The following is an 11,552-nucleotide window of genomic DNA, read 5'->3' on the forward strand; positions in this document are numbered from 1 at the left end:
ACAAACTTAAGTGAGACAGAAATCAGGAAAGATGGGTAATAGAATCAAAAGTAAACAGATAAATAAGGTAGGGATGGTACAAACCATGAAGCAGGAGATATAATGGCCAGGGCTGCAGAAGGGTCTACAAGTCTGAACAGAGCTGGACTCTTAATGGCTTTAGTCAAGTCTGAACGCGACAAGAGGCCTCCCTGAAGATGTGGTAGGCTGCTCTACAGGGTGTGAACGATGAATGACCTGAGGTAACTGTGGAAGCTCGAGGTCACGCTGACCTACCAACAGGAAATGCTACTGGTTCCTAGTGTGTCTCACACTTCTAGATTCTGGTTGTATTTGAGTCTATATCACTTCTTAAATGCCAATAAATAGCCAAAAATTTGGTTTCAGAACCTGCCAACGGGTTTGCAGAGCAGCTGTGTGGTTGCCTTCTGTGTCAGGGATGCTGGGAATGAGGAAGAGGTGAGAAAGACTGTGGCCGCTACACGTGTCATTAGTGTAGGGCTTGTGGGGGAAGGGAGGGGATGGAACGGTCAGGTGACTCTGAAGCGGTGCAGACTGATGGGAGTGATCTTGAGGCTCAAACCTGTATGGGTGAAATTAAAACTGCAGACTTGGGAAAAGGAAAGGTAGAAGGCAAGGGGAAGACATCCAGAAAGAAATACAGAACACAGGCTTTGAAGGGGTTGGCACTGCTTATCGGGTCTGTGCTCTGGTAGTGCAACAATGAAATCAGAAATTCAAAGTGAGAAACCAAGAGACAAGTTAAAGACATAGCTGGTGGTGTGTGGAGTGTGGAGAACAAATCTGGCTGGTGGAAGGGGGGAGGGGACCACTGGTCTGTAGGTCAGGGATGTTATGGTTTTGGTCCCTTTAAGAGACAAGCCACACCCATTCCCCTCCCCATCCGCTGAGGCAGGCTGATCTTCAGCTTCCGGCCTGAGCTCGGTCTCTTTTCCATCTTCCTCTCGGAGAGGCAGCTTCGCTTCTGCCTCTCTCCCCACTTCTCTGCTTCCCCCTTCTCTGTCTCTTTCTCCTCTTCTCTCTCTCTCTCTCTCTCTCTCTCTCCCTCTCTCTCTGTCCCCCCCCCCCTTCACCCTTCCTCCTCCATAACTCCCTGAATAAACATTCAACCTCACCCTGCATGTCGTGTCTATCCATGTTTCTGTCTTCTGCCCGCCCGCCATGTGTCTCCCTGCCTGGAACCAGCCATTGCTCGGGGACCAGCACCCGTCTCTGCCTGGGGCCCACTGCCTGCTGCCACATGGCCCATGGCCCGCCACCACTACCGCTTGGGCCATCGCTCTGGGACTGGCAGCCATTTCTGCCTGGGACTGGCTGCTCCCAGAACCCGCTTCCTGCCACCACATGGCCCACTGCCACCATTTGGGACCTACAGCATTTCTGCTGCCTACTGCCGCGGGGATCTTGCAGCATTTTTTAAGAAAAAGAATAACAAGGGAGACAAGACATGCTGTGAGAGATTGGCCTGTGTCAGACATTATGAGCACGCGGATGGGATACCCCTCACATGACAGTGGACACCAGGAAAAAGAACATGTAACAAGGAAACCCCACGGCCTTTAGCCTTTAGGGAAAGTCTCTGAATTGTTTTGACCAATGAAGAGAGTTCAAGGTGGGAGAGACAGTGGGACTCTGAAAAAGAGACTTGGATGAGGACAACAGATAACAATCAGAGCTCAGACACACCGGTGCTCAAGAGCTGAATCTAGCCTAGAGTACTGTTTTGCTTGGCTTGACGGTTCTTAAGTAGAATAACTTCGAATAGAATGTGGATTTCTGGTTTACTTGAAAAATCTGGCTATCTGGAAATGTGGATGCACAGCTCTGCAGGACTTTCATGCCGCTGGACGTAGTGGCTCATGTCTATAATCCCAGGAGCTGAAGCAGAAAGGCTGCCACTAGTTTGAGGCCAGCCTAGTCTACACAGTTAGCTCCAGGCCAGTCTGAGCTATACAGTGATATCCTATCTGGAGGAGAGAAAGGCAAGACAAGACAAGAGAGGAGACAGGAAGTTAAGTGAGGAGGGAGAGAGAAGAGGAAAAGGGGAGGGCAGTTATAGCAACTGCGAAGGCTAGGCAAACTACGAACCACTACTTTAAAAAGACAACCACAGGCGGGGGCCTGGTGGTACAAGCAAAGGCAGAGGCAGGAGGATCTCTGAGTTCTAGACCAACCTGGTCTACATAGTGAGTTTCATGACATCCAGAACTAAATAGAGAGATCTTGTCTCAATTAATTAATTAAAAAATATATAGACAAAAAGATTTTTTACACATTAAAAAATGCTGATAATGTGTAGTATAACATGTGACAGAAAACATAACTTCTGTAGCCACTGTGGTAACAATAAAACAATTTTGAAATAATTAAATATATGACTGGATGTAGCTTAGTGATAAAGTACTTGCTTAGCAAGCATGAAGTCCTGACTACCCAATACCACTAACATGTCCATTGGCATTCCACATTCATAGAAACATTACTAATTTTTTTCATAACAGTCAAAAAGCAGGAGAAATTCAGACATCTAGTTATGGATATGTATCACACACAAATGAAATAAATACTGTTTAGCTTACAAAATTACCAACCCGTGCAGTGGTAAGCTGCAGCCATGTGCCCTGGAACATTTCAGTGTTAGCATATACTATCTCTAGCTTTCTACTGTACCTTTCCAGTTTTGAGCTGTAAGTACCATTATGCTAAACTGCCTCCAGTGTTCATTACAGTCACACACTGTACAGGTTTCCATATAAACAGCCCGTAGGCTACACCAGTTAGGTTTAAGAATATTTCAAGAAATTACCTGTCGTTAAGTAGCACAGGGCTAGTTACAAAACTGACATACTAGAGAAGAATATTTATCTTTAATGGATGACCAGTTTGAGTGAATTCTGTACTGTATTTCCTGTTTACTTAAAGGTCCCTGAGCATTGCTCTTAGTTCCCTGGATCTAATGATGCATGATTTTCTTCTACATAGAAACCCTGCTGCTCCTATTGTAACTGCAAAAAACCTGCTCCCAGGGCGTGAGCACTAGGCACACCCCTAAAGTACTCATACAATGGAACTGGACTTTTGACTTTAGCCTGCACTTCCCTCTGCAGGGTGCCCAGTCCCCATTTGTAACTAAGCCAGTAGATGCTGCTTCTCGCCATGTAAAATGGCCAGTAAGATACTGAGTACTAAACAACGAATGGAGTGAATGTGAACAAGGACCAGTAAACATCCAGGCTGACACTAGTTACTCCTCGCCGCAAGATCATCGGCCCTAAAGACAAGGGTGTTTTCTTGGCTTGGCTGAAAAACAGGAACACTATTTTGTGTAAGCTCTGCATAAACAGACCAGAGCACTGAATTACCAAAGCTCCACTGGAAGGAACTCAGGATGAGGTCTAAGGAACCTCAGGATAAACTTTCACACCTACACCTCCAGTCTGGTAGGAGAGGTGTTTAGACAATACCAGTGAATTAATGTCACCAAGATTTTCAAATAAACACAAGTCACTCCCTGAGGCTTCAAAGGTTACCATGACTCAAGGCACACAAAGGCTACTCTCCCAGTGACCAGCAAATGCCAAGTTCAAGAAATGCTGTGTAAGGTCCACAAGAAAATTATCTCAAGTATAAGCCAACTTCTAATGGTCACAGAGAACCACTAACTGCAAAACATGCACCTAGGACCAGCGAGGAGGCCCAGCAAACAAAGGCACCTGCAGTCAAGTCTATCCTGGGACCCACATGGAGAGAAACAAATTGTCCTCTGACTTCCACATGTGCCCCCAACACACACAACCCACCACCACAAAATAAATAAATTTATTACTCTATCAAAGAAGCATTCTCTAAATCAAAAAGGATTTCTCTAAATAAATATGATAGGAAATTATAGCTCCCCACAAATTTATAAAACACTAGTAAAGGCAGAGGAGTGGAAAGAGGGAGGTGAAGATGGAGATGACAAAAAAAGTGACTCACAAATATGAAACTGTCAAAGAATAAATAAAAGATATCCTATTTAAAAAACACTAAAGTGAAAAAGATGGTTTTTGTATTTTTGCAATAGGAATGTTTTTACACACATAATATATGCATAGGTATTCGTGTCAATTTCTTTACCAACATTTATCTAACGTTAAAAAGTAGTAATTATCATACAGCAAAATTAATTTTTATTTAGCTTTGGTGTACAGTTTGATTTTTAAATGTTATCATCACCAGAACAGAACACACGACTTCACTCTCTCCTCTCTTGAGCTCGACTCTCACAGCCACTTCCTTCCTAGGCTCCTATCCCTATGGCTTTCTCTTTCAGAGAAGGTCATATAAAGAGAATCACACTTTGTGAGCCTAGCTTCGTGTGTATGTGTGTGTGCATGCATATGCGTGCAACTACATGCATATGATGTGTGGAAGCCAGAGGTTAATGCCTTCCTCAAGTACTTTCTACCTCTGAGAAAAAGGGTTTCTCACTGAACAGTGAACTTCTGGCCAGCAACCTAGGGATCTTCCTATGCCCACTCTGCCAGCACTGGAGTTGGAGTTATGGCTGCACAGGGCCAGCTCAGCTTCTCCTATGGGTGCTGTGGTCCTACTTCAGAGCCTCTTGTTTTTGCAGCAGGCATTACTAACTAAGCCACTTCCCCAACTGCTATTTGTTTTGTTTTGTTTTCCAAGACAGGATCTCACAGAGCCTAGGCTGGCCCTAAGTGTTCCGCAGCCAAGGTTAACCCTGAACATCTGAACCTCCTGCTTTTACCTCCCAAGTACTGAGACTAGAGGTGTGTGCCACTATGTCCAGTTTATACAATGCTGGGCATAGACCCCTGGGCTTCACACAAATGAGGTAATGCTCTAGTAACTGGTTACACCCCTAGGCCAAATACTAGTGTTTATGTGAATAAAGTCTCATTAAGAAAATACCCATTAATGGGATTTGCTAGAACATGTATGCTTAGTAAGAAACTACCACTAGAGAAAAGGCTCAGTAGTGAACACTGGCTGCTCTTCCAGAGAACCAGGGTTCAATTTCCAGTACCCACATAGTGGTTCACAACCATCTGTAACTCCAATTCCAGGAAATCCAATGTCCTATTCTGACCTCTGCAGGAACCAGGTACAAAAGTGGTGCACAGACACCAGCCATACGCGTAATAAACTAAACTGCCAGCCCATTTCCAGATGCTCAGAACCTGCTAGCACCTGGTACTGATAGCCTTTCTTATTCACCCACTCTATCAGCTATGTAGTGATAGCTCACACTGTTACAAATTTTTATGAGCATTCAAAAATAAAAATCTAACACACACACACCCTTAAACAGAGAACACTAAAGGTAATTTTATGACTCAAAACCATCCTTTTTAAAACATGTATATTATTACTTTAAAAAATTTTTTTAGATTTATGTGTGTCAATGTTATGCCTGCTTGTATCTATGCACACCACATTCGCACCTGGTGCCTGCGGAAGTCAGAAATGGGCGTCCGATCCCCTGGATCCCTGGAGTTATAGATAGTTGGAAACCACTATGAGGATACTGGGAATCAAATCCAGGTGGGTCCCTGCAATCTCCAGCCCCTCAAAATCATCCTCACAGAATAAATGCTGCAATGCTCCCAGGGATACCCAACTACACAGGGTTGTTTTCTTGTTTAAAAATAGCACACAATTCTGTCTGCTTTCTGCAGTTTCACATCTCTCTGCTGTCACTTTTTGCTATTAATGGTGCTCCTGCCTCCAGCAGACTTTCTTCTTCACCTGCTCTCTCCTCAAGCAGAGCTGAGAAAATGGACAACCGGGGTTGCTGGAATTACATCGGCAAAGGCTAGAGCAGGCTGAGAGAGAGCATAAAGGATCCTTCGGGCAGAAAAGACAACACTATTCTCCTGTCATTCTACACAATGTCCTAGATACCCCGCTTGGCAGCTAAGAAATTTTGAAAAGCTAAACTTCTTAGGCATTTCTCAAAACGGTGAGGTTGCTAGGAAGACCACAGGTTCTCACCCTGAAGCCCATGCCAGCCTCAAACTCAGGATCCTCCTACCTCAACTTTCCAAGCTTCCAAACACCGACTACATTGGTCAAAATCCTGAGTACCTACTTGGAACGAGAGGCATTCACAAGGGCCCAAAGATGTTACAGTTGGCCAGTTATGACAGTGTAACCTTTAAATCTCAGCCTCAGGAGCAGAGGCGGGACATAAGGACCTCTGTGAGTTTGAAATCATCCTGGTCTACATAGATAGTTCCAGGCCAACTAGGACTATATAATGAGATCCTGATTTTTTTTTGTTTTGTTTTAAATAAAAGTTACAACTTAGAAGAATTCAACATTTCTTGCGAAAAGGTAAAAGCACACAAGAACGCACACACACAGAGATTCTAATGAATATTCTAATATGAATATTCAATGTTTTTTTGAATGTTAGAAAGCCCTGTGTTATTAGCAAAAACAGGTAAGAAAGCTCACTGTCTTAAATGCTACTTCCCAGCAATAAACTTTAAACCAGGACCTTTTTCAAGCCAGAGGGAGGGCTCCACTTTCCCCTTCCCAGAGCCCCAGGCTACGGGAGAAAAAGTGAGAGGCACACATTACCTCTCACACGAACTAGCTGAGAAATGACATGCTGTGTATCTGCCACGCTCCTGGGCCAATCACCACTCTTCCAGCCGCCTCCACCCACAGACTTAAACACAACTTCACCAATTGCAACAGGATCCTGGGTGGGACTTCCGCAATCATTTTAGGCTTAACTACCACCATCTCATCACTGCCAGCAGGGATGATCAGGAAGAGGAGACAGTCTAAAACTTTCAACTCGAGCTCAATTTCCAAAGAAAGGAACAAGTTGGAAGACATAGGCAACTGTTAAAACTCAAACAGCCTCATCCTCCCCACCCCCCAAATAAGAGTTTTAAAGAAAACATGAAAATGCAAGCTATCCAGACTTTTGAAGACCAGCTAGGTGCTCAGTTTTTTCAGTCAGCTGCTGGGCCCTTAAATTCTCCTCTGGCCCAATTTTGGCTGCAGAGCTTTCTGACAACGTGCAGCTCTCCTTACCCACCCACTGGGGCCCACTGAAGGTCACTGAATGCTTCCTATACAGCAGAAAAAAATGGCTTTCAAAATCTTGTGCCTTTGCCAAACGACCCCCAAATTCTTCTTCCTGGTTCAGAACCACCACCTTCACATCAGACAGACAGAACTGACAAGATCCCATCTCATCAAATTTTACAGTACCTCGAAATCTAATACCAAAATTCTACCATAGACAATTTCTCCAAATATCTTTTTCAGAGGTAGAGGAGCAGGGGGGTCCGCCTTCAGAATTGGAGACCAGCACGGGCCTAGACACAAGGTTCCCCTCTCACAGCTTTGGAGGCAATCACTATTTTCATCTACCTGTCCCTAAGGCCCTGGCGATCCACTGTCACGATTTATTCTATACGCTTCCAAGATAAACCTGTTGCTGGGAAAGAGCCGGTTAATTTCGACAGATGCGTACACAATTAAGTCTAAAACCAGCGGGTGGCCTGCCAGCCTTCAAAAAGGAAGAGACTGAGGTGGTTGGAGATGACACCACCAGTCCCACTTGGGGTGGGGTCTGTCCACCAGCCTAAGTGTCTGTCTTATACACAAGTCTATGGGCCCACAGCAGACCAGAGAGAAAGTGGAGAGGAATGGCTGTGGGCGGACTTCAACCACGCCGGGCCTAAAAGGCCCGACATCCATCCTGCTCCAGGCGGTGACACGCAAGTGTCCCGAGAGAGCCCCCTGAGAGCCCCTGAGACCTGCTCTCTGGCCTTCCACAGGCAGGGGCACCCAAGACTCAGCTTGGACCAGGCTGGGCTTCCCGGAACTAGTCCAGCCCTGACACTGGCCCAAGAAAGTCCCACAGGCCCAACCCAAACCCAAGCTTGAAGGGACCCTAGGCCAAGCCTTGAACCCTGCCCCAAGGGACTCCGGGCCCAATTCTGACCCTGGCCCAAGGGACTTCAGGCTCAACTCCAATCCCTACCCAATCAACTCCAGGCCCAGCCCAAACACAAGCACGAAGAGGCCCGGAGCTCAACTCTGACCCCTGCCCAAGTGACCCCAGACCCTAGTCCTGACCCAAGCCCGCAGGGATCCCAGTCCAAAGGGCACCAGGCCCGATTCTGACTCGGGTCCAAAGAGACCCCAGACCCACCCCTGAGAGACCCCGGCCCGCCGGCCCTAGGCGCACCTTGACGTGGAAGCGGATGAGCGCCAGGCGGATGCAGTGGGCCATGCAGACCGGTGGCAAGAACCAGACCTTGGGCGGTGGCGTGCCCTTGTTCTGGACATGGCTGACGATCTGCTGCGCCGTTTGGCGCTCGTTGCCCTGCCGCTTGACCCACTCGTGCAGCCGGGCCTTCTCGAGCGCGCCGTTGAAGAAGACGAAGAGCTCGATGTTGCCGCCGAAGCAGGCCTTGGCCAGAGCCGCCAGGTAGCCGAGCATGTGGTTCCACTGGCCGCCGCTCACCCAGTCGGTGTAGAAGCCACCGTAGAGGCGGTGCAGGCAGTTGTCGGCATCCACCAGCAGGCGCAGCGGGGTCTGCGGGGGCCGCTGCCGCCCGCCGCCCACCAGACTGCCCCGGGCCAGCTTCTGCAGCTCCACCGGCACCACGGCGCTCGGACAGTGCTTCTCGATGTAGTCCTGGAAGCCCTGCACGCCCATGGCGGCGGCGGGACGGGCGCGCGCGGGCGGCGGCGGGGCCGGCGGCGGCGGGGCGGGGGGCGGCGGGGCCGTGGCGCGGCCGGCGGGCGCGGGCAGCCTCAGGGCGGGCTGGGGCTGGCCGGGGGCGCGCTCACGGCCGCCTCGGCCGCCATGTGCTGCCACCTCCCAGGGCCATGTCTGGGGAGGGACCTGCGCCGCCGCCGCGCTGCGAGGCCGAGGCCGCTGCTGGGCCGGGCGGGGCGGCGCTGACGTCGGGCCCGCCCGCGCGGACGCGGAAGGCGGAAGAGGCGGCGCCGGGACGCGGCCGGGTTCCCCGGGGCGGCGGCGGGGCGGAGAATGAGGAGCGCGGTTAGGGCTGTCGGGCCCTTAGGGGGCCGCGGCCGGGCGGGCTCGGGGAGGCGCCTGGGCCCGTGCAGGCCGCGCCCCGAGGCCACGGGCCTCCGAGGCCGGCCCCGCCCCGCGTGCGGCTGCGGGTTCGGGAGGCGTGGCTGGCAGCTCGCGCTCCTCCTCCGCCGCGTGTGTCGCGCGCCGGGGCGAGCGAGCCAGGAACCTGGGAGTGCGAGTCGCTGTGGAGGACAGGGGCGACAAGATGGCGTCGCTCCCGGGACCGGGCCGTGACTTGACGGCCTCGCGTCAGAGCCCGGCTAAGGAGACTCCCCAAGAGCCGCAAGCCTCCCCGCGTTGCGCCGCCCTCCGGAGACGGCCGGACGTGCGCTGCCTCGGGGGTGCCTGAGAAGGCCGCTAGGATCCCGCTAAACCCGGGCGGCGACGGTACGTATGCAGTGCCGGGACCAAACGTTCTGAAAACGAAGTCCCTGCCAGTGCGCCTGGGCATCTGGAAGGAGCTGGGGATGTGGCTCGGCTGGCACAGTGCTTGTCTGGCAGGCACAAGCGCAGGGGTCGAGCCCTGCGCGTTGCGTAGCCTTCTGGAAGTGGAGGCGCAGAAGTTCAAGGTCATCTCCGTCCTATTGGAAGCCAGTCTGGGCTACGGGAGACCCGTCTCCCAAAAAAAGAAAGAAAAAGAAAGAAAAGAAAACAGTTTAAAGGAGCGTTTTTGCTTACCTCCAGCTCCTCCTCTGTTCTTTTTCTGAGCAAGTCGGTGCTGGAGCGGGGTGCACCAGACACAGGAGTGACCCATCACGCACAACTGCTGAGCACCAAGTCCATGCAGACCTAAAGCCCTCGTCAGCATCCGAGAAGAGGCAAACGGAATTCTGTAGGGTTTTTTCCCCCCTTTTAAAGAATATTTTTTATTCGTTGACCGTTGCGTACATGTGTACAATGTAACGTGATCATAACACCTCATTCTTAGTCTCAAGCACGGGGCCCCTGTGACGTAAATAAAACGCTGTTGGAGCCTTGATTGATGTTTAAGGCCCGATAAATTATGCCGCTTACGGATGAAATTAGTGATGAGGGCAGGGTTCCATGTTATGTAGAAAGTGGGGTTGCACTTAGAGCCTCGCTAAATAATAACACCCCCGAAATAGCCAAATGTTTTGGAATTCATGGTTAGTGTACAAGATTGGGCATGAGTCTCCGTCACTTGTATTTTCATTAACAAGATTACAGTCCACATATTTTCATCCAGTTGTTTAGGTTTGGGTTTATTCTTGTTTGCTGGTCTGTTTGGGCAGAGCTGGTGGACAACCCAGGGCCTTGCACGTGCTTCGTCAGCCTTTGCCACAGCTGACTTGTTTTTATTTCTTTTAAAATTTTTGCTTTTATTATTTAAAAAAAAAAAGGAAAAAACCGTTTGTGCTAGTATTCATTGTTCTGGAAATAAATGTACTTTTCATCTTAAGACAGGAACGCCAAGGTTCTGGAGGTGGACCATCAAATCTGTGTCACCTTCTCTGGTCCTGGGAGAACCCTGGCTTTCTTTGACCTCCCAGGTTGTTCTACAGATGCTAATAATACTGAATTTGTCCTCACTTCCTCCTCCTGTGATTAGTGATGGGGGGAATGTTTGGCTAACAACAATGTAAATAAAACTTAAATACTGAGGTAAAAGCAAGCCCTATTTATAAATTCTACAACTTCTTATATGCTTGAGAATACAATGTGATTGGGTCATGATTAAAGGACTTTTTTCTTCATTTGGTCTTTAGGCTGTATTAGAGAAACTTTTCATGGAGAGATTAACAAGCTATTGAGAAAAACAACTGAAAAATAAAAATGTTAAAAACTGCATAAACATAGGCTTCACACTAATTACCAAATAAAAGTAATATTACTGGCCTTGCTAGGGTGCGTACACCTTTAATCTCAGCATTCGGGTTGCAGAAGCAGGTGAAGATCTGTGGGTTCAAGGCCGGTCTGGTGTACATAATGAGTTCCAGGACAGCCACTGCTACATAGAGAAACCCTGTCTCCAAAAAAAACAAAAGGAAGAAAAAAACATGTATAATTAGTAGATTAATAGAGAAAGAAAGCCAACCACAGCGTGGAAAATTTTCCAAGCCAGTGAGAGAAATGCTTGCTTTTAACTCTTTTCCATTTTAACTTGTTTCTGATTGGTTAATTCATTACAACTTAAAGCAGGACAATATTGCCATTTTGGGTTTGGGAGTTTTGGATTGGGTTTGGGGGATTTTCTTTAGACAGGATTTCACTCATAGCCCGAGATAACCTGGAATTCACTATGAAATCCAGCCAGCCTCAATTTCCAGCAATCCTGACTTAGTCTCTAGAGTTCTGGGATTTCAGATGTAAGACACAATGCCTAATGAAAATATTGACAATAACTGTGGTGGAGACCTCTTTCTTACCCATGTAGTCGATAACCAAGATTAGAGAAACCCCAGACCACAGCTAAGTCTGGACCCTG

The 11,552-nt window shown here is 48.6% G+C and overlaps 1 protein-coding gene across 1 annotated transcript in view; it reads right to left on the reverse strand.

Annotated features, from left to right (window-relative positions):
• LOC121433917 (constitutive coactivator of PPAR-gamma-like protein 1) overlaps positions 1 to 8,938 on the reverse strand; it is an 86,514-nt gene extending 77,576 nt beyond the window's left edge. The window contains exon 1 of the mRNA XM_041632590.1: positions 8,249 to 8,938. Coding sequence (XP_041488524.1) covers positions 8,249 to 8,722 — 474 coding nt within the window. The 5' untranslated portion in view covers positions 8,723 to 8,938. The remainder of the gene's footprint in view (positions 1 to 8,248) is intronic.
• Between the last annotated feature and the right edge of the window lie 2,614 nt (positions 8,939 to 11,552).

The sequence above is a fragment of the Microtus oregoni genome, unplaced genomic scaffold, assembly GCF_018167655.1.
Source record: "Microtus oregoni isolate MIOR12 unplaced genomic scaffold, Mior012 000042F_ref0000377, whole genome shotgun sequence".
NCBI lineage: Eukaryota > Metazoa > Chordata > Mammalia > Rodentia > Cricetidae > Microtus > Microtus oregoni.